This window comes from Leptidea sinapis, chromosome 25, assembly GCF_905404315.1.
Source record: "Leptidea sinapis chromosome 25, ilLepSina1.1, whole genome shotgun sequence".
Classification (NCBI taxonomy): domain Eukaryota; kingdom Metazoa; phylum Arthropoda; class Insecta; order Lepidoptera; family Pieridae; genus Leptidea; species Leptidea sinapis.
In genome coordinates, this window is record NC_066289.1 from 1,613,997 (window position 1) to 1,639,008 (window position 25,012).

A 25,012-nucleotide genomic window follows, 5' to 3' on the forward strand; every position below is an offset into this window, starting at 1 on the left:
AATATTCAATATTAAGTATATTAAAATAAAGATTGTTAAGTCAGGCGCATAGTTTGCAAGATGAAACCTTATACAAATAAAATTTGAAAACGATATTTTATGAACGATGCGGGACTCGAACCTGTTCGAGTGACGTATCGTTGATAAAATCTTGTATATGTCTTGTTCAACTCTCACGTTGTGGCTTCATCTACAGGATCTACTTTACAGTTGAAAACCTGCTCAACCCCATTATTTTCATATTAGGAAATTGACTTAAGATGTCGCACTCGCAAATATAAACAATTTGTTATGTTTTTTTAAAGAAGTGATGAAACCTTCACAAAACTGCAAGATCCGACTCACAACAAAGCTCCATTGGTCTGCAAATATGTCACAAGTGTAGATTCCACAGAACAGGTAAAAGACATTAAACTGTTCTGTGGTAGATTCGGATAGTATTGCATTCAGAGCAGTCAGTGTGCGTAGTATTGGAGATCTATCTAGCACGAGATGTTTCATTTATCATCCATCCTCTACGCTCTAAGCAAATAAAACAAAATGCTTAAAATTAAATATTTATTGCACTTTATAGATATATACATTGATATTATAATTAAATAATTATCATTTAATAATTATATAATGCTAAGTAACTAAATATATAAAGTTTTAATTTGGCTAGTTTGAGAATTCACATTTATTACAAATGCTGTAGATGCATTTACAATATTAGACAAAATTAGCAGCTTTAACATAGAACTACGATATTTATGTACAAAAAATAATTAAATTCTATTAAAATGCTTATATTGAATTTTATGAAAACCACCGCAGTATTTAGTTACAAGTATAAATAATATGGTGTGGTATAAAACCCAAAACCTAAAAAGTAAACTGCACATCAAACCGTACAGGAACAAAATGTCAATGATGATCCAGAATAGAAAACCTAACTTAGCAATCGTTAATGATCTCGGATGTCGTTCTGGTGCGCTTCTATTGGTCACACTGTCTAGGAATACTCCTGGAACAAGAATATCGTCTTATTATAAACACAATGCCAGTGATTTCGAGTATAAGATATACTCTTGTTGACAGTGACAGGTGGACAAAGAGAAGATGTCTTTAAAAGGCGATGTCTCCCTGGCGTCGACACACTTCCGCATAGAGGATGTAAATACTACGTAATAAGCGGCGGGACTGCCTAAGTAAAAATTGAAATTTAGTTCAGTATGAAACATGCAGTGATTTGACATAAGTTTGAAATAGAAGAATATTTTTTTATGATAATAAGGGACGAGACGAGCAGGACTTTCAGCTGATGGTAACTGATATGCCCTGCCCACTACAATGCAGTGCCGCTCAGGATTCGCAAAAAACCCATAAATTCTGAGCAGCACTACAATTGCTCTCGTCACCTTGAGAGATAAGATGTTAAGTCTCATTTGCCCAGTAATTTCACTAGCTACGGCGCAATTCAGACCGAAACACAGTAATGTTTATACATTACTGCTTCACGGCAGAAATAGGCGCCGTTGTGGTACCCATAATCTAGCCGGCATCCTGTGCAAAGGAGCCTCTCACTGGTGAAGAATAATTACAGTATGGCGAGTGGCTACGAAAAATAATCCGGCTAAGTTTGAAAGCGAACAGTTGCTTAAAACGTGCGGATTTCGGCTATCTCCGTTGCTTTCAAGATTATAGCCGTCATATGTCAATCTATTAATGACTGCACGTTTCATACAATCGATTGTATCGCTTTTTTCTTAGAGAGTTGCGCTAGGCTGCACTTCCACTTCAACCGCTGACGAGTAAGGGCGATACTCTGCCCAATTTCTGTTCCAATATTAGTCATTGTGTTATTTGAAATTTATTCTTGCAAGCTTAGCAAATTGTTCTATTTAATTTTACAGTTAATAATTTAGAATGGTGGTATTAAAATTTGTTATAAAACCCCTCTTGACCTTATTTCCTAGACTTTTTATCTCATCTATATTTACAGCGGGGTACAATTAAATAAACACACGGATAGTGCTACGTAACCATAAAAATCATAAAAATAATTCAAAAATAAAAACACCTAATTCACCTTAATAAATCAATTTTCCATCATATCATTTCTGAACGCCTGTAAGTAATCTAGTAACCAGGTGCTAGCGTAGGCACCACAGAACAGATAAAAGACATTTATACTGTCTGGTAGGCACTGACCCCTGTGCCCTTACTGCGTGTCTACTAGTGCGACCTCGTAAGGGTATTATAATTTTCTTTCCTATACGTATAATTTGTTTGTTTGTAATAAATGCAATATACTTACACATTAAATAATATTGTTAAGCTTTCTTATTTTATTATTGTCATTATCAAAATATAATATTTTTGATTGAATTAAAATAAGAGTACTTATCTCATTTGACTACATGCAAGTTAAAGTGCGAGTAATGAATGAAAGGAAAGACCGCAAAATGAGGCAAATCAACCGCAAAATGAGAAAAGAGTCGACGTTACACGTTGAGGTGCAGTTTTAAGAAGGTAGATCTTATATCATAAGGTTCACTTGAAACTTCAATTAGTGAAATGATCATCTCATCAAAAAAAACGATTGGAAATTAAACCTAATCTCCAATTCGAACGTTTAAATTTTTTGTAAAACGTAAAATACCTTGTAATAAAAATTATTAATTTTAAGCTGTCTTCAACTTTAAATTTGCTACAGCTTCTAAGCTGCTGGATATATTTTTATCGCTCTAACAAGAGAAAATCGCTATTTTATTTATGTAAAAAGCGAACGTTTTAAAAGTTAAAAAAACATATAACTTTGACATAAAGGACTTTATACTATGTATATTCATTACAAACAGCGATCCGCGGGTCATACGTCACACGAACTATATTTGTGCGGGATTGGTGTGCGCGTGAATCGAGATAGCTAAAGCTAAATTTCTATCTCCGCCCAAACGCTGAAGGCCGTTGGCGTGATCCTGAGCCTTAAATAGTAACTTGGCTTCAAAGTATCTATAAAGTAAGTATTTGTTTTTTTTTATTGACACACTTTTTACATAAATTATCTTGCCCCAAACTAGGCATAGCCTGTACTATGGGTATAAGATAACGATATATTTAATACAATATACTTACTTAAGCATACATAAATTCATATAAACATCCATGACTCGGAAACAAACATCAATATTCATCATATAAATGATTGCACCTACCGGGATTCGAACCCGGGACCTCTAGCTTAGTATCAGGGTCACTAAACATTCGGCTATATGGGTCGTCAAATGGGTTGTTTTGTAAAGAGTGTAATAAATGATGTTTTTACTGTGAGTATTGTATTTCTTAACATACCGTCGCAAAGAAACTTTTGCAAGCAGGCGTTCTTCTCTTTCCATCGATTTGTTAACCACACCTTCAAACCTTCTTCCTCCATTGGGAGCTTATCTATGGAATACCTGAACAAATAAAATACATTATATTAATACATGACATCACACTAAACCAAAAATCATTTATTCATATAGATCAGTAAGACTATCTACATTTTTACCATTAGTGAGATTTTTTTTGTCATACGCTGAAGCTGAAAGATATGTTAATTTGGAAGAATGGTAATTAGTTTCTTCCTACTTTACCACTACTTCAGAAAAATATTATATGCCATATATATTATCTTTATATATTATATATATTAACAGTGAACTTCTCTTAAACGGCTGTACCGATTTGAATGAAATTTTCTGTGTGTGTTCAAGTGGATTTGAGGATGGTTTACATTCACAATTGAACTACCTCCTAAATGGCTGGACCGATTCGATGATTTTTTTAGAGTGTTCCAGTGAATTTAAGATTGGTTTAGATTCTCAATACAGTCGACATATAATTCTCCTACGTATGTTAGTGATCTCCTCCTAACGTCGGGACCGATTTTTCAATCTAAACACATGTATATAGGACAACGTCTGTCGGGTCCGCTAGTAATATTATAAATATATAATATTACGTAAATTTACATATGGTTAAAGAACTTTATTCTCATTCAGAACAGAACATATGCACTTACATGAGAAAACAATATAAACAGTAGGTATCTTATTCGTAGTACTGCGAGTCTATACAACACAAAGTGGGTAGAAATGAAAAAAACGGGGAAACATTATGATCAATCAACATGCATTAAGAGCTACTAGATACGGCATGGCACGTCGGGGTCACTGACTAGTAAAAAAACAAGGACTCCGCGCCGTGATATTAGCAAGTGAAGCACCTTTATGCTAGTGTGTGTGCGGTTACGGGGTATACCAGTAACACAATTTTTTCTCCCTTAAATATTCATATATCCTCAAATACTTTTATAGTATTGTTTTTACACTTTTATACAACGCACGACCGCATTTTTAAAATATTTTATTGCGACGCAAACTGATCTGTCACAGACGATGGCAAATCTCATAATGGCGGCTGATCGGCTTGTATTAGTGTAAGTGTATGCGTGGGGCTATGTATTTACAACGTTTACCGGCTTGTTTTGGTGCCTCACTGTTATGTAAGGTGACACGGAGTCCTTATTTTTTTACTCGTCCGTGGTCGGGGTAAGTATAGTTTGATATAATTATATTTTATATTTATATTTTTCTTTTGTATGACACTAAATAGGTGTATAGTACTTTATGTCATGTAGCATTTAAAGTAGATATGTATAGTAAATATATGTGTATATTTCCGTAAGTTTTTAATTTATTTTTATAGTTGCGTATGTTATTAGTATTATATTAAAATGTTGTTATTAGTATTATAGTATTGTACACATATTAATTAAAAATATATGTAGGTTTACTATGTAGATTTAATATGTAGGTTTCTAATATAGTGGAATATAGGATTACTATTTATTATTTTGATAATTGTTAAATATATAATGTTTGAGGAGATTTTTATAGGTTTGTAAAGATTGTGTATTTTTTATGTCACTGGGGAGATTATTATATAATTTAACGCCCTCGTACATAATATTTTTCTTACCGTAATTAGTTCTTGGTGCGCGACATATTAAATTATTTGCATTTCTTAAAATATTTTTGTGAACGTCTTGTACTTTTTTAGTGAAACTTATTTGTGTATGTATATTTTTCGTTAAATTTTTTCTTACTAATAAACAAGTATTATAAATATATGTTTGAGTAACATTTAGTAAACTTATTTTTTTGTAAAGTTTTTCAGTTGGCGTTAAATAATTAATAATTAAATAGTACCTTTATCAATTTATAATGGGCTCTTTGGACTATATTTATATTGGTTTTAGCTGCAGAGGCCCAGAGTTCCACCATATAATCAATGTGGGGCTTAACAAGTGTGTTATAGATAAGGTAACGCACTTTTTGTGGAAGACATCGTCTTATACTCCGTAATAGTCCAGTGAGAGAGGCAAGCTTGTTTCTGACTTTGTCAGTATGTGGTTTGCAATCAAGAATGAGTCCTAGATATTTTTCCTTATCACTCCTTTTTATTTCTACATTATTTATCTTAAGAGGTTGATAGTTAGGAATTTTTGAAGTGAAACTTCTTTAAAATCGTTGTGATTTCAAACCGGATGCAACGGAGAAAACGACAGACACAAATACAAAAATGTGTAGGATGTAGCCGGCATAGAATGAGACAGAAATATGCATACTATTAAAGTGAAAACTTCTTTATCATCGTTGTGATTTGAAAGTCGATGAAACGAAAAAGCGACAGTAAAAAGGGCAGTCACATCAATTCATAATATTTAACATGGGACATAATGAGATAGGAAGCATAATACAATGTTTTGGTACCACGCGATCATAGTTAAAGAAGAGATTGTCTTAAGTATGGCGCGAGTATACCTTAATATATTCTGAATCCAAGCGCACGACGTATTACTACATAGACACCAGGAGAACTTATTATTATATATTGGTGTTGGTAGGAATGTCTTTCATAGCGATTGAAATCATGTGTCATCCTAGCAACACGTACCAGGAATTCATATGCAGTTTAGAGGTTCATGCACCATGCAGGTTTCACTTCTGACATGTGTACTTTGTACGCACGCAATGTTTTTTTTTATTTTTGGCTTTAAATGTAATGTAGTTTGTTTTTAAGGTATATAGAGTAAGTATATTGAAACCATTTATTGACTAAAATCAAATCATTTTGTGCATCTGTAATAATTGTGTGTATTGAACTGCCATAGTAAAATAAACATGTATAGATATAATATAAACATGTATAGAAGTTTAAGTTCCATCGCAAATTTATGATACATAAAAATCAATCAGATTACGAATTGTTTTCATTACTTAAAATCTTGTTTTCATACATATATAAAACATATTGAAAAATCAATTAAAATAGATCCCAAACATTTCTGGTCGTATGCTAAAAGTAAAAAGATAAGCAACACCTATCCAAGTACAATGTTTTAGTTTAAAAGCGGATCAGCTAGTAACGATGGAGGTATCGCTAATTTATTAAGAACATAATTTGAATCTACTTACTTGGGCAATAACCAAAGTTCACCTGACACATTAGCCTTCTGGAACACTATATATGCTATTTAGCATTAACACAATCGAAATCTCACCCGAGAAAATCCGTACACTTTTAATGAACATTGACTTAACCAAGGCAGGTGGTCCTGGCCTTATTTATACCTTATTTTTATCAAAATGTGCAGACAGTCTGTCAAAACCACTTCACGTCCATACTTTTCAGGCGCTCTATACAAAACGGTGATTTTCCCAGCCTATGGAAGTCAGCATTATTTACTCCAGTTTACAAAAAAGGTAATAAGACCGATATCCGTAACTATCGCCCAATTTATAAATGGTATCTTGTTGCCATAATATTTGAAAAGCTAGTTTTCCAAGAATTTTACGTGGCTGTATATATGCAGCTAAGTGGGGTGCAACACGGATTTCTAAAATATACAGGTCTACCGTATCCAATCTACTGGTTGCAAATGAGTTCATTGCGAATGGCATGAATAAACTGCTGGCGCAGGTTGACGTGGACCATACAGATTATAGCAAATGTTTTGATCGTATTGATCACTGCATCCTGTTAGAAAAGCTATCAGCAGCTGGCATACACGGCGACCTATCGTTGGCTCAAATCGTATATTAACAATCGTTCCAAATGGATATGGATACCTTCTGGGATACCACAAGGATCACTCTTAGGTCCTTTAATGTTTAACTTATTTGTTACCGACAAACTTCATGTTTCATTCATTCATAAGTATGCTGATGATATGAACACTTGTTAGTTATACAGGATGCATTACTTCTTCAAGAGGACTTAGAAAGATTCAAAGCTTATTGTTATAATATTAGACTGAACCTTAATATTTGAAAATGGTTTACTGCAACCTTTTCCCGTTAAAACAGTTATTGTTGACACGATTTATACGTTAAAGAGAATAAATTTACCAAAAGACATTGAAATGAATGATCTTGTTGCATGACCGAAAGTTTCTGTTTGATAGATATGTAGATAGTATTACGCGCAAGGCCTCCAAATTGTTGGGTTTCATACTTAGAACTTCCACATGACATAAAAACGCTCAAGATACTGTACTGTGCCTAAGAATACGCTTCGCAATTAGGGGGTCCTCAATATGATATTTACAAGCAACGTATCGAAAATGTGCAACAGAGATTCATGAGCTACTATTAACTATAAGGCACGAATTAAATTAATCAATTACGAAACAAGGCGTACCCACTTCCAATTCCTATCGTTGTCTAGGAGACGCAGCATTGCAGATATATTGTTTTTGATGAATATCGCTAATGTTGTTAGCTCTGCTGCGTCTTCGCACACATAGCAAAGTCCTTAAAACAATGCAACCTCTAGTAAAGTTCATCTACAGACGAAACAGCTTTATGATCAGATCTGCGCACAATTTCAACAGTCCAGTCAACGGATGATATAAATATTGATCTATTTACTACTAATATAAGAGCCGCAAAGAGAGCTCTGGCACAATATCACTTTGAACAGTCTCAATCGCATTAAATAAAATCCGTGTTTTTTTTTACCTTATCTAATAACTGTTTATTTTATAATAGTTAATTGTGTAGATTTATTACTAGCCTATAACGTTATTTATGTGATATATTTAGTAAACAGTGCTGTAAATTTTCCTTCTAATATGAAACGCGTAATCTGATGATATATCTGGTAAACGTACAAAGACATGGTCCACTTTGGAACAACTACTATTCTTTAGGTTTGAAGAAGAACTCATAAATCTTATTTGAATACGCAAAGCATATTATAGTGGTTGGTAAATTGTATTTCCTATTTTTACCTCGCTTTGATGAGATCTTCATTTCTTTAGTGGTACTTCTTGTTTTATTTTTAGTGGTTACTTGGTTCTCTAGTGGTATAAGCACTCAATGTCTTTTTTTCCTAGCTGTGATCCAAAACTCTTTGCACAATTACGCAAACATATCTCTCGATTAACGAGCCTATCATGATGTTTAGAATCCAGCCTTCAGATGAGATAATATTAACATTCTTGCTATCATTGTTTTTAAGATATCAGTCTGAATAGATAAAAGATAAGTTTATTTCAATACTTCCTTACACAATAATTGTACTACCATATCAATGTTATCTCAGTAACATTTTTATCTTATGAAACTGTACTATAATATCTAGTACTGAATATGCAACAATTGCTTTCGCGAGAGGATTTTACTCCTGGTACTGGAAGTGGGTAACACGGAACTAAACTTTCTTACTTACTAATTCTATTTCCTACTATTGTCTTGTTCTGTATTCTTTACTTTATTCTGTATTGCTTATCAAATTTAAATTGTAGGAAGTATTTAATGTACTTATTTCTCAGGAACTTTTAAGCTTGTACGACAGTTTAATTTTGGATAGATCTAACTTCAAATTAAGATATCTGAGACGATTTACCTGTTCCTTCAATTATTTCGTGTTTTTATTACTTAAAATATATTATAAGGCAAAATGGACTGGGTGAAACGGATACATCCGGTATTTATCCGTTCCACCCAGTCCATTTACCCGAAATCAGTGATATCGTAAGAAATTTTCCGAAATATTTGGTAATTAGTACAAATATGTACCCACTTAAGAACGTGACTAATTACATGCTTATTTGTGAAAAACCTTTTACGCCTACAGGCAAGAAAAGAATTGAAAAAGAAAATTTCACCTACGTTAAAGTACGAAAGCTAATTATACATATACTTCAAAAAGGGTAAAAGGTGCCACATAAAAATGTAAATACCTTGGTACTCGATTCCACTGAATGGATTTTTGGGAAAATCCCTACGATTGCGTCGTGAAAAGCCAAAATATGAGAAATATAGACATGAAAAACTATTGGAGTTAAGATTTCAATTTATATTAATTTACAATTTCTTTTTATTATAAATGAGAATTGTTGTACTTGAATTAAAATATCCTAATAAGGCAAGTTGTGCATTCGTATCGAATCACAGGAAAAAGTTGGTAAAATATACTGCTTTAATACGACTAAATATTTGAGAGGCAAATATATATCTCTATATTATATAATATTGATCTCACGGACCTAAGCTAGTTTAGCTATCTTTTTTCAGTCATTCACCAACTAAAGCAGGATGGGGTACATTTAACGGTTTCTACGCCTCTGTAATCTAACCCAAACGTTTGAGTGGCTGTCTTTAATCCCATAATTTTAACGCGATTGATACCAACTTAAGGAAAGGTCTTTTGCCCTTAACAATATTGATAAATGTACGTTATCACTCACAGATTTTCTCTTGTTTTTATCTACTTATGGTCTGAAAAGTCCAACCATTAAACAATGAATTTAAATACTATCTCAACTAATGCCAAATTTTCTTAAAGAGTTTCAGATAGCTCACAGCTGCTGCCACTCTCAATGGTGATAAACTATCGAGGTCTTATCGCACACAGATACAAAGGTATCGCATAGCCTATTTAATGTGCTCTTCGGTGGGAACATAATATTGGTGTAGTTTATTCTATTCTATTTTATATATTATTATAGTAGACAGACGTAGCAGAAATTCGAGAGTTGGGAAATATTACGTTACGACAAACAAGAGATTAATGTTATTCGTTATATCAAAAATTCAACATAAAAATAAAACAAGTTTGTCGCATACACTAAGTATGATTTTGATTTGACCTAATGGTTATGACGGGATTAAAATAGTTATTCTAACGCTGGCATGTTCTATGCTTTGTACTTTACGTATGTTTACGTCTGTTTAACAATTCATGCAGTGCAAAGATTTAAAAAATCATTTTTGAATTTTTATAAATTATTATATTAATAAAAAATCTTAACAGAAATTTGGTAGACACCACATTTGCGATGATTTGTTTAGCATATTATTATTGATATTGAATACTTTTCATTCATTAACAGATAGGTGAAGTTCGCCTCCTATTTGGATAACCTACTATTTATTAAGATTACCTTTAACAATACATAAAATAAGTATTATTAAATATTGTGATTATATCGTTTTTATTATATCGGTAACGCGGCCGATCTGGTAACGCGTGTTCACTGACGCTACCACACTTTTCACTTCAAAAACATTGTGAAATCGGCGCATTTTACAGGCGAAGCGCTGTAGTTGCCATACTCCTCCAAAAAGGCTTGATCGATTTTTGTTGAATAAGTAATAAATAAATAAAAAATAAATAGGTCTGAGCATCGGTCGTAATCTATTTTCCATACCTACCTAAATAAAATACCAGACTTGGACATTGGTGCAGATGGGTTTACAACATTTATAAATAAATGTACTAAAATTTATAAGAAGTAAATGTTATTGTTTTGTATTAGACTTAATTTTAATTTTAACATAGTATTTAGATAAACTGTAATTTTACTAACATAATATTTAACTTTAAACAAGTTGTATAGTATGGTCGGGAAGGTAACAGATAATGAAAGATGTGTAACCCAGTAAGTTATCTGTACACTTAGATATATATATTTTTTATTTTTGTATGTAATTTATGTATTAGTGTGCTTTTGTTGGGTTTCCGAATAAATACATAAATAAATACCGCTAGGCTATCCAGATTTTTTTCTATTTATAAGTCAGAAGAACGTTTGCCGGATTAGCTAGTGTAGGATATATATTTTGTTTTTCGATATAGTTAGTAGTAGTAGGTGTAGATAAAGTTATGTATACTGTAATATATTAATCCACTACTAGGTGTCAAAACACTCATGTGATATCTACTTTTATCACCCACTTAAGTGTTTAAGCACTCTACATAAATGACTAGGTATAGAGTATTGTTGAAATTCAATATTTTAGAAATTCCAGACAAATCAGTTATTTTTTATTCATCAAATCCGGGGAAAAGCTGACCTTTGACTTGTATTTCCTTTACAATTACTGGGATTATTAACCGTAATTCATTTTCTAAAATTAGAGCAAGGATACCTACTCTTAAGACATGACTCTTTTTCAGCGAAACTTCCGTCAAAATAAGTAACTATTTTTTTCAAGTAATTCGAAATAAACAGACTGAAATAGCACAAATGTAGTTTTTGATTTAAAAAGTAGATACGTTTGCATTTGGATTCTGATATTTTTATATGATGACTCTTTTTCAGCGAAACTTCCGTCAAAATAAGTAACTATTTTTTTCAAGTAATTCGAAATAAACAGACTGAAATAGCACAAATGTAGTTTTTGATTTAAAAAGTAGATACGTTTGCATTTGGATTCTGATATTTTTATATGATTGTTCATTGAGTTTTCTCATTTTGGCGCCAATACATTGTACAATATTTGCAATATTAAAATGAGTTGGGTATCAACCCAACTCATGGTTCTCTTTATCAAAAGAGAGCCGAATCGCTGTGATTGCATTACACAAAGTAGGTATTTAGCTAAATGCAATTTATAAATATCTCCATACGCTTGGTATTAGTAAAATGTTTGTGTACCGGTCTGTTAATAGGTACAAGGAGGCCTCCTCTGTTTGTGTCAGAAAAAGATCTGACTGTCCATGTATTTTTCGCAGTAAGGGGAAGAAAAAAAGATTTTATATCGGTGGATGAAAATAGCACCTAAAACCATGACGCATATCTTAAAAGGTTACTTAAGACTTGCAGCCTGTAAAAGACGTACTGGTCATTTCTTAACTGATAATTTAAATAAAGAATAGGGTGGTAAATCGAAACAACTACTGAAGAGGTACGCAAAGGGAGGTCACAGAAAAATTTTGTATACGGATGAGATTTTTTTACAATTGAGCAACATTTTAACAAACAAAATGACCGTATTTATGCTCAAAGCTCTAAGGAAGCTTCCCAGTTAGTCAACCGAGTGCAACGTGAGCACTATCCGACTTCAGTGATGGTTTGGTGGGGAGCTATGAAAGAGTGACTGAGTCATACTTTATATAAAGGTATCAAAACATCGGCACAAGTCACAAAACAACAAATACCATTCTTAAGAACCTTCTCACTACCTAGTGAAGCCACTTAACAATACCATGTTCAATAACCAAGAATGGTCATTCCAGCAAGACTCCGTGCCGGGTCATAAAGAAGGCTTCATCAGAGCTGAAGACTGGCCGTCGTCTTGTCCCGATCTTAATCCGCTAGATTATGATTTATGGTCAGTCTTAGAGAGTACGACTTGCTATAAACACCATTATAATTTGGAGTCCCTCAAACAATCCCTACGATTGGCAGTGAAGAATTTTCCCTTGGAAAGAGTGAGTGCTTCTATAGATTGGCCTCAACGTTGAAAGAATTGTATTGCAGTCAATGGAGTCCACTTTGAATAAGCTTTTTATATTTGAAATTGTTTTATGTATTAAACTAACATTCTGTAAAAGTAATAAATGTTATTTGTAATAGAAAATCTTTTCTTTTTTTCAGTATTTATGGCAAAACTAGGAATTTTGTAATTTTTTTAACCTTATATTTTTGATAATATATTCAGTGAAGATTAAGGTTAAATTATTATAATATGTACATACCCTCACACTAACTGATTAACTTTATAATTGATATGAGCAATATATACTTAACCTTTTGAAATAAAAGAACACGTGTCGTGGTATTTTTCCGCGCAGCAGGTCCAATTCAGTCTGCGCAGGTTTATCGTATGCTATCGTGACGTCATAGATTGAAACAAGACCAGCATCACGAAGACGAGAGCAAAGCATCGACCAGCCAGTGGTGCGCGGGTGTAGAACATTGTCATAAACCTGAAAATAATAAGTAGTTATTATTTATTATTGTAAGAAAACAAATCCTATAACTACATTTACAATACTATGACAACGGACGAGTAAAAAAAAGGACTCCACGCCGTGATATAAGCAAGTGAAGCACCGTTATGCTAGTGTTTGTGCGGTTACGGGGGATACTAGTTACACAATTTTTTCTTCCTCAAATAATCATATACGGCCACAAATACTTAGGTATATAGTATTGTTTTTACACTTTTTCCCAACGCACCGGGCATCTTTTAAATATTTAATTAAGACGCAAACTGATCTGTCACAAACGATGACAATTCTCATAATGGCCGCCTATCGGGATGTAGTTGTGTAAGTGTGTGCGTGGGGCTATGTATTTACACGTTAATCGGCTTGTTTTGGTGCTACACTGTTATGATAAGTAACACGGAGTCCTTATTTTTTCACTAGTCCGTGACTATGACTACATAAAATTAAAACTATCATTATGTGATCGTATCGTATGAAGCGTATCAAGATGGCAGCGTTTTCGCGCTGGATAGCTAGGCTGATCCGATGACCGAAATAGCTGCCAGCGCTTGAGTTTCCAGCAGCCTTACTAAGACGCGAAGATAGTATTTAAACATTCTCCGCGCCTCTGGGCCCCACGGGCAAAGTGTCTCGACACCAAATGGCACAAAGATGTATGACTCACTGAGACCAACATATTTGCGACGCTTGCTGTCTTCGGCAGTCGAAGCAGCAGCCCCAGCACCAACTGACGTAACTTGGACATGAGAAGGAGCCAGAGTGTCGACGCAAGTCGCGTCCCACACCAGCGCCTTTCCCCGATCAAGCCACCAGCGTCATTGTATATGTGTTATACTTATATTTTACACTTAAGCAGTGGATGCTTTGTTGGCACTAAGCTTATATTCCCTTGACATATTATGATACTAAAATACACATTTTATTTTAAAAAATTAAAACAAGATCCAGCGACATTTTTAGCCACACATGTTAGCAACACTAATTATAGTCTCATTTACATTAACATTGACGGATGTAATTCATTCTTTGAGGATTGTGTTACTTGCAAACAATTTGGATATTGTTAGTAATGGATAATGGTTGTCGTTAGAATCCTTTGGTCATATCTGATGGCAATACCTTTTTTGCTTATCTTAAAGTTTTTCAATGTTGTATGCCAATGTTGTAATTATTATTTCCAAAACATTTTACTATTACTCGATAGTATGTTAGTGTCCATCAGGGTCGTGCATTGGTTTTCTAGCAAGGTAGACACTGCAGATCCAACTAGAAATAATAGCGCTTTAGTAATCTAGTACGACATAAGTTGTATGAAACGCTGCTTGCTTCGTATATTATGCAATCTGTAGACTTTTTATTTAGGTTTATAACGAGGTAGGCACTGCCTAATTGCCTATATGATATGCACGCCCCTGGTGTCCATCTCTTCTTCCAGTTCTTATTAAACTAATCTTTATTCACCCCAGCACACAGTCTAGTCGGTCCGAGATTTGATTCTTCACGGTTGTGAACAGCACCCAGAGCCCAGCCATGTTAACTGGAAAGGCTATTGAGATTTATGGTCCATAGTGGATTCCTATCCTTCCTATCGTGGCCTAAATGTATGTACTCTCGAAAATACTCAAATGTTTCGAGGGCGCCTTTAAATTTATGACACATCGGTTATAATTCCAGCAGTATCGATGTAAATAACAAGTCATTTTAGATTTCTTACCGGCAATTGTTTTGAGATTGCAAATTTTTCGCTTCGACGTTTATTCTCTTCACTCAAGTCTGTACCTTCAGGAAATAACACAACTCGCTGGCTATAACCCAACTTCTTATAATAGTCAATGTATTGAAACATATTTAACTGATCTTCTTCCCAATTTCTTTTTAGGTACAGGAAATAATTTAACTGCATTATCCAACCTATTAACAAATATCATATTGAGAAACTTTATCCCAACAAGCCTATTTTGTGAGACCGTTTTTTACATGATTATACCCGTCACCTGTCAATCTATCAATGACTGCACGTTTCATACAATCGCGTGAATCACTTTTTTCCTAGAGAGTTTCACTAGGCTATCATGCGTTATCAAGAGTGTTTTGTCTCATTTATGCACAGTTATAAGGACAGTGGTAAAAACATTTTTATCGCGGATTACGTATGGAGAGGTTTTCAAGTATATGGACCTAAAGGCCAGATGATGCCGCTTATATACATTGGCCACCTGATTATTATAACTGCATCTTTACTATACTACATACGGCGAGGAAGAGACAGAAATAACAGATTCCCTCAACAATTAAATAATCGTTGCTTAAATAAGCAGCATATTAATAATAATAATAATATTAACACACAAATTATCTTACTAAGGATAGCCTGTTTGTACTATGGGGGCAATACAACGATATATTTAATACGATATGCATATTTAGACATACATAATTATGTGTAGATATAACATTGAAGTGTAGTACTTCAACAACTTAGAAAACAAAAATATGTTACATCATTTTTAAATAGTTTTCTTGAAATTTTATTTTACAATTATTGTGATTGGTAAAAGTTAATTATTATTAATAAAGATGATTGGATAATTAGGATGTTTATTATGCATTGGCAGACTCAATCATTAAATTATATGAGCTTAGCGTGCATGGACGGACATTCAGTACCTATCTTCAAGAAATAACAAAGAAAATTCAAATAAGGTTGTCGATAAAAAAGGGAGAACAAAATACAATGAAAATTATGAAAAACTTTCCAGAGATCTGAACATATTACAATAAATATAAGAACCAATTAAATATATTGTAGCTAAAGACAATTATTTTTCAGATACATTTAAAAAACAAATAACTTTGAGTGTAAACGCTAGAAGTATGAGAAAAAGTAGGATAATAGTACCAAGAGTGTCTCATTATCATGGTAAAAGACAAAATTGTTATCTAGTGCCAAAAATATCCGACAATATAGGCTGGCTTAGAATTTAGACATATACCAAACTAACCTCTGATGTAAATTTAGACCATAATATGATACCTCGACTATATCAGAGGATATGATACCAACACGTGCCGCACGCCTGTAGAAGCCACCATGATCTTATTTGGCGCCATACCCGGCGTGTAGTAGAGATAGCAATAGGGTGTGAGAAAGAAATAATGATACGACATGAAATATCAGATTCTTTTCTATATAGACCCTGCTCATAATTTCGTCGGCATCAAAATCAATAAATAATATATTAGTTATTTGTATACAGGTCAATGTATCACGAATACACACCATTAACATTCGTTTCGATTTCTAATAAAATTCGCAATTAAAAAAGATGTCGTGTTTCGGAAATTAAACTATTTTAATGAGTTGAAAGTAATTTAAACTGATGTTTTCTGGATCTACATCAGCCATGAGGCCACATGTATGCTACATATCGATTAATAATCATACACGAGTGTGTAACACCGGACGTAACACGAGTGTTGCCAACGTTGAAAAATGTACAAATATTATGACTTTGAAAATCAAAAACATAGTGGTGGGCTGCGATCGAACTGGGGACATCTGGCAACAATGTAAACTCAAACTTTTACTCACTTTCCCTTCACATGTGGTTTCGTGTCAAGCTAAGTATTTGCCAAGAGATGTTCAAACATCCGACATGTACTATTAAACACATATCATTTGAAAAAAAGAAAGAAAGAGATAATGTTTATTTGTATAGTAACAAAATTAAGGAATGTTGTTTTCTATTCGTTACAAAGTGGTCCCAACTTATCATGTTTGCTGTTTAGAAAACCAGCGCTTGTTTTCCGTTGGGCCATTTGGTGACATCGCCTTAAAGAGAATATAAGATAATGACTTGTAAGCTAAAACTTATAAAAAAAAAACAGTGAATAATTAATAAAATATACAAAAGGTAACTTACACGTAATTAATTTAATTATAATAATATCGCCATTTAGTGCCACACCTATCTATTATTATATTAAAACCTATTGAAGATTCGGTTTATTTATAAAAATGTCTTTATTAATCTAATATTAATACCGTTAGAATCCGTTTGTAAATACAGGAACGCATTCTGACAAAAAAACAAATCTTGAACTTTTATTCATCTAACGTTTTGTATACACATTCAAACTGTTCAAATTTAAGGATAGCAAACATTGTTGTATCCGAAAATAAATTAAGTAGATAGGTTTTAAATTTATTTTAGTTTCAGGATTATTTACGGCAAGATCTACGAATAACGTATATTTTTTATAATTGAACTTTGGCAATAATAACAACGTAATGGACATAAGTTAATGACAAGGAGACTCTTTTGTCAGCCAGACAATGTCTCTTATCATTTAACACATTTTAATTTATACCCTTTTTACTCTAAATTAGCTAATATTCTATATTTAAGCAATATATTGCATTTCAACTTCCGTTTCAAGAAAATACGTGGTACAAGCTAAAGGGATTGCTGGTCATTCATTCTACGGATTTATCTACTATCCTACCTACTAAGCTAGAGGTCCCGGGTTCGAATCCCGGTAGTTGCAAGCATTTATATGATGAATATGGATGTTTGCTTACGAGTCATGGATGTTTAAATGAATTTATGTATGTTTAAGTAAGTATATTGTATTAAATATATCATTGTCTTGTAACCCACAACACAGGCTATATATGCTTTACTTGGGGCAAGATAATTTGTGTAAAAAGTGTGTCAATATCTACGTATTTCAAATTATTTTATTGGCCTCATGCAATAATAAAATCTTAGTGATCATATAATAGGTAATAAGACCACCTATTTATTTAGATGCACTAAGTACCTTTTGTACGAGAAAGCAAGCAAGAATATTACTTCATATTAAATGATTAATCGGCAAAAAACCTAACAATAATTAACTTAAAACCTATAGATTCCACTTAATACTTGCCCATTCCGGGTACAGATTTAATTTCATCTTTAAGCACTACTTTGATTCTCGACTTTCCTCCAGCTATAATGTCAAGAATATTTCGTTTTTCCATGGACACTTCATTTTCTTTACACACACATTCAAAAACGTTTGTATTCTGTGTTGCGTGATACAAAGCAATCCAAACATAATTCCAATCAACTCTGGTCCGATGGTTCATTATTATGATTGTGGTCTCATCTGGATTCACATAATCGCCATAATGATGGAGCTTTGTGCCATAACAGCATTGAAATAGCGCCTGAAATAACATGGGTAAGGTACATTAAAAAAAATGCCAACAATGACAACAGAGAGGGATGTGATTTGTTATTAAGACCTACATCTATACATATCAAAGGCATTGATTTGACCATATATGGAGTATTGCTGGATTTATTTTTATAGAGGACAAACCAGCCCGCATAACCCCTCGTTTGTACCAAGAAACAAGTTGAATACTAGTTTTATACAAAATATAATTATTTGTTCTAAACATGTATTGCAATTGTTTGAAAAAGACTTTCGTTCACACTGTGTAGCCAAGAAGTCTATATACAAGTGTAAAACACATCTACGTTAACTTTTAGGTCTATACATGTCTGATACATTGACAGCGTTCACACCAACAAAAAACATACGTGTTTTGTACAAGAATTGTTATTTAAAACAAGTTTTATACTGTATCCATGCATGATGTATAAAGTTGTAAACTTTTACCGGACGTAATGCATTATTTTTTCACGAGTGTAAAAGAAGAATGGAGTGGTCAAAGAAAGAAACATTAGCGATGTTTATCTCGGCACATTAAGATATTCAATACTTTAATAATCGATGCTGACAAGAGAGTGCCGACCTTAGGTATAAAGCGTCCAGTTCCGCTCGGGAATCTTGAAAAACCAAAATTATGAGCTGATAGGTAATTGCGCTTTGAGATATGAAATGTAAACTCCCATTTAATCTCTAGTTCGGTTAATTAAAACGGAAATACATTCATGCTTTCAGAATACTTCTTGTTTTTAGAAAAAAGCAGTGCTGTCCACCTGGCCACCATCCAGAGCAAAGGTCCCACTGGTGAAAGAAGGTGAGAAGACCTAAGATGGTGTGAAGCCGATGTTAGTCATGCCGATAAAGCCCTTACAACTATTCCTTTACTCTATATTGTAATGTATGTCTTGTATTTAATCGAGATGTTAAACTTACCACAGGAAACAGCTCCCACAGAGCAAACAGAACATCGACCAGTTTTCTGTATAGCATATGATTTATAAACATTAAATACATAACAGGACAATAAAGTAGGTAGAAACCTGCAATGAGAGTGAAACATATTTTTAATTATCTCAAACACTTGTTGCGGCTATTATGATGTATAGTATGTTTGTCTGTAATGCTCTCTGTCATACTTATGGACATTACTATGCCTTAGTGACGCCACTCCGTCAACTTTATACCCCGTAGTAGTTATAAATGGCAATGAGCTATCACGTTATGAACACAGATCCTATTTAAATCCATAATAACCAGTAGTAATTGCGTACTATATGTTTTGACCAATGAGCACTCAGTACCCCGTGCCCGCTCACCTTAGTTGTATGACTGAAATGTCTGCATTGCGAATAGGTCTGTTGGGTATAAAGGAGGATGGCGAGAATGCATGTATTTCGGGACCCACTGAAAGAAGTGGCGTACATCATGGAAACTTATTAACAATTGTAGAACGTTTCAAAACTAAGAAAAAAGCAAATCGTAAGTAGGTCTAAAAAAGTGGGAGAAAAAAGATACACCTAAAAGTAAAATATAACCTAAAATTATTATTCAATATCTATTGGTCAATCAATAATTTGTATCTCACGTCTGGCATAGACGTGAGATACAAATTACTGTCTGCTAAAAGATAATATAATATATATGTGGAAGGATGGCTAGAAGCTCATGATTGAGGATTCACAATTAATTCTTTTTTCAAGCAGATATCGAATCTTTTAAAGATCAGACCAACTGATTTTAGTATCGAACAGAAACGATAATAATCTTATCGAATCTTATTTTTAATTACTACTGAATTACTGATTTGAGTAGGTATAGATAGTATGATGGTGTCGGAACATCCATATAAATAATGACAAGGGCTGTCATGTCAAAAAAATGTAGATATCAATTGTGCAAAACGTTCCGTTAGTGCAAGTTGGCTTATTTTTTTATAAATTATAATAATTTATTTCTTTTGACTTCCATATCTTAGCGCCTTAATATTTTTTGTATAAATATCGTATAACCTTAAGTTTATAATTATTAATATAAACTTGTACGATGCTTCCTTCCTTTAACATTGAATTGAATTTTCTCCAATCTTCATAGACTTTAATTTTGAGGTATGGAAACTTTATCTATTCAAAATTAACGAACATAACAATGTAAATCTCAATAAGACACTGTAACTATAGTATTTAGCATTATTTTCATTATTCGTTTCATATTACATTTAAACTGACACATTGACACACACTCATATATTTATACAACACACACACTCATATATTTATACAACACACACACTCACAAACACACTCATAATTTATACAGAGGTTGATACATTTAGAAAAAGTTTAGATCTGCATTGTTATCGTTATTAGTTTGCCCTCTTTACTATGTATCCCACCTTACACCTTAGGGAGATGGGAATGGCTGAAAACCAGCGCTGCATGAAAATATTATTTCAGGCAGCATAAGCTGAGCCTACTCCCTTTTGTCTTAATGTATGTTTTGTAATAAGCTGATATTGTATACTTAAATTAAGTTCAAGGCAATAAATTTTATTATTATTATTATTATTATTATTAGCATTAACTGAAATAAATTTCGCCAATAGCAAACCAATACGTATTATTTGTAAATAATTATTTTGTTAAAATTAATAATACTTTTAGTCCTAATTTTTCGGAATTCATTAAGACGCTGAAAAGACTTCAGCAGCTATAGAAAAATTATTTTACTTATTTCTCTCGGTAAATTATACGAAAGAATAATAGTTGTGAGACTTTAAACATTTATCAACACGAAACTGAAAAACGTAGAACTTATGAGCCATCCTGCATACCTTGGCACCTTGTGACTTGTTTCTGTTCCCAAACATTAAGAACGTATTACGCGGTCAACGATTTTCATAACCAGGTGAGGCTGTCGAAGAGTATGAAAAACACGTTTATGAGGTTACTGCGGAGGAGCGGCACGAATGTATTCAAAATTTGTTTAATTGTATGAATAAGTGCATTTACACAAAGGGAGAAAATTTTGAGAAACAATATAATTCATTTTTGACCTTTAATAGTATTTTTTCTGTTATTATTTCCGTAAACTTTAAGTGTGCCCCACGTATTATATTATAAAAACACAAACAAAATTCTTCTTTTGAAGATAAGATACATGAAAACACCATATTTTCGAACAGTAACTTCTTAAGCCGGAATTTAGGACTGTAAGTACTGACGGACGTAACTCTCGGTTCGTCTCGATCGGCTAGTCTGCGTATTTTTCGATGCTTTGGAGGTTTTAAAATCCGGGAGTTGTTCTTCGCCTATATTCAACTGTAGGTGTCGCGCGAGTTCGTACTCCTTCCATAAGTACGGCAATATGCCAGTGCAAGTAAAATGTGTATGAAGTAACTATAAACTGCCAGAAACATAAATTTTTAGTGGGTGGAACTTTCATTTTTGATGCCTTCAAAAGCCAACCTAAAACGTAAAACCTTCATCAGGGATGGATTGAGGGCCGTTAAACCGATCCCTTGATCGTTGCAGCACTCGATTACTCGAGAAGGTAATTAATAGCTATATGACTAAACATATTAATTATATGTTATTCGGTCACATGCCAACTCATACCTACACGGTAGGCTGTCGTAGCGATTAGAATTATTTCTTAAATATAAATGTGAGCGTATGTCAATTATGAACTAGGTACCCAACCGATTGCCACAAAATGATGCTAACACACGTTCACCAAGTGGTCAGGGGTGAATTTTATCCCAAAAGAGTATGAGGAAAGGAAGAAGTCACGAGGCACAAGCTAGTACAGTTATATTACAAGACCAACGCGCTTTTGAAAGTTCATGAAAACATTAAATTTAATCACCTGTACAATATGTCGCTAAGAAAGTTTAGTAGAATCGAAGAGACGGATCTGAGTTTCACTTTACTCGAAACTTGAAAATGAATATATTTCTTATGTTCTTCAGTGAGCTTATTCTTATTAATTTTTTTATGAGAAAAAGTGAAAAGATATCCAAGATGTTCATCTGACCCATAATCCTGCATAGCACTACATTCAGTACCGCTTAGGTTTCTTGATTGAACCCAAAATTCTGAGCGGCATCGCAATTGCGCTCGTCACTTTGAGACATAAGATGTTAAGTCTCATTAGCCCAGTGGAAGGCACAGGATGCCGGTTAGGTTATGGGTACCACAACGGCGCCTATTTCAGCCGTGAAGCAGTAATGTGTAACCACTACTGTGTTTCTGTCTGAAGGGCGCCGTAGCTAGTGAAATTACTGGGCGAATGAGACTTAACATCGTATGTCTCAAGGTGACGAGCGCAGTTGTAGTGCCGCTCAGAATTTTTGTGGTTTTTCAAGAATCCTGAGTGGCACTGCATTGCAGGCAGGGCGTATCAATTACCATCAGCTGAACGTCCTGCTCGTCTCGTTCCTTATTTTCATTAAAAAAAAAGTAATTTCACCTGCTACGATCCCTTCAAACCCAAAACAAATAATGCTTGCACAATACTGCTTCATCGGCCGTCCTTCTCCGTTTCTTGCCCAAAGAAGCCTCCAACTGATTACCAAAAATTGTCATTTATTCTGTAACTAACCAACTAAATTATAGGACAAACTTACCAGCTAGAATAGTGTAATACCAAGAAACACAAATTAACACGCCCGCCGCCATTACGGCAGGCCAACTGACGAGCTATCAGGGAAGCCTCAAGAATGTTTTGCCGGATTAGAACCCATAGTCATTCCAATACTCTCAAATCCAATAAATCTTTTTATTTAATAATGTCTGGTATTTAGATGATTTCCACACCTTGTCAATTACGATTGTACGTATAAATACCCTGTCTAGGACTTTATTGACATTAAGGTTTGATCTTTAAGCCACTTATCTCTTCTTCACACTTCCAACATCAAATCATGACAACGAAGGTAAACATCCTTATTTTTTATAGAAAAGGAGGACAAACGAGCGTACTGGTCACCTGGTGTTAAGTGATCACCGCCACCCACATTATCTTGCAACACCAGAGGTATGACAGGAGCGTTGCCGGGCTTCAAGGAAGGTGGACGCGCTTTTTTTGAAGGTACGATATACTGGCCACCGGAACTCCGCATTCCACTGGAAAGCTCTGAGCAGAATACATGCTTTACCCAAGTATCTAATCATATCTGCAGCTATCGATCCAAGCTGATTGTGGCCACACCACCTCTATTGTCTATGCCCTTGTGCTGTGTCGAACATACGCCAACGGTGAAGAACTTCAGTATTCCCAACACGGTTCTACAATTCGACATAAGATAGAACGAAAACTATCTTTATATTAAAGGTGTGTATCGTATTTTTATCATTCATATTAACAAAAAAGGTCTCTAAAAGCGAATAAAAAGATCGGAAGTGGGTACCAAAGCACGATACATCCTTAGATATGTTAATAGTGTGACGTCATTGGACCTCCAAACATCCGGATGTATAATATTCCGAATATGTCGGCGCTCCCGCAAGTCTGAGATTCCTGTTGTTGTTTCTCAACTAACGGAAATTTGTCACTTCTTCCAATATTTTGCTGTCGATGATAAGTGGATTAGTGTCAACAGTGCATTCTTTAGTGGTTTTTTGAGCAGCTGAGTCTTGGTGACACTTTTATCTAATAATATTTGCGAAATGACTCATGTTGTAAGGAAAAAATCTTCGGTAAAGGGAACCTCCAAGCATCCGGATGTAATCTTCCGAATATGTCGGCAGCTCTCGCTATGCGTGCAGGAAAATCAGACGCAAGGCGGATGTTGTTTCTGAACTAACGGAAGTTTGTGACTTCTACAAATATTTTGCCGTCGATGATAAGTGGATTAGAATCAACAGTGCATTCTTTAGTGCTTTGAATAGCTGTGTCTTGGTGTCACTTATTAATTATCAAACAATATTTACGAAATTACTCCTGTAGTAAGGGAAAATTCTTCAGTAAAGGGAACCTCCGCAATAGTTCCGTCCAGCCTAGTTTTATTTGTCTATGGCAGTTAACAACGGATGGGCTCACTTAATTTTATCAAATTCAAATTTAAATATTTTTATTCAAAATAGGATTTAAAATCACTTATTGAACGTCAAAAACTACCACCCATTCAAAAGAGACTGCCTCAGACCTGAGAAGAATGGGCGCATAAAAATCTCAGCGGGCTTTTTATTTTAATATAAAATATGGATTACAATATGATATCGTACAGTAAACATTTATAATTAAAGAGCCTGAGGGTGTTCGCTTTATTCCCAGTCCGTGGTGTCATTAAGAAAATCGTTTATGCTATAATAAACTTTCCCACACAAACGTTTTTTAACAATTATTTTAAATTTCGTAACACATTTGTTTTGTACATTTTCATCATATTATATCATAATATTGTAAAAGCATATACATCGCCCAACAAAAGACTTACTAACTCGACCCAACCGAGTAGTAGGCATAACAAGTTTATGTTTGTTCCTCGTGTTAACATTATGAATGTCATAGTTTC

At 33.9% G+C, this 25,012-nt stretch overlaps 1 protein-coding gene across 1 annotated transcript; it reads right to left on the minus strand.

Moving 5' to 3' along the window:
* Positions 1–649: 649 nt before the first annotated feature.
* Positions 650–23,214, minus strand: LOC126972232 (lysocardiolipin acyltransferase 1-like). The gene is made up of 7 exons (XM_050818878.1): positions 23,123–23,214; positions 19,432–19,538; positions 18,208–18,490; positions 14,990–15,186; positions 13,073–13,251; positions 3,337–3,440; positions 650–1,006 (listed from the first exon to the last, which is right to left on the minus strand). Exons 1-7 carry the CDS (start codon positions 23,172–23,174, stop codon positions 768–770), a joined length of 1,161 nt encoding a protein of 386 aa, XP_050674835.1. The 5' UTR covers positions 23,175–23,214; the 3' UTR covers positions 650–767.
* Positions 23,215–25,012: the final 1,798 nt, after the last annotated feature.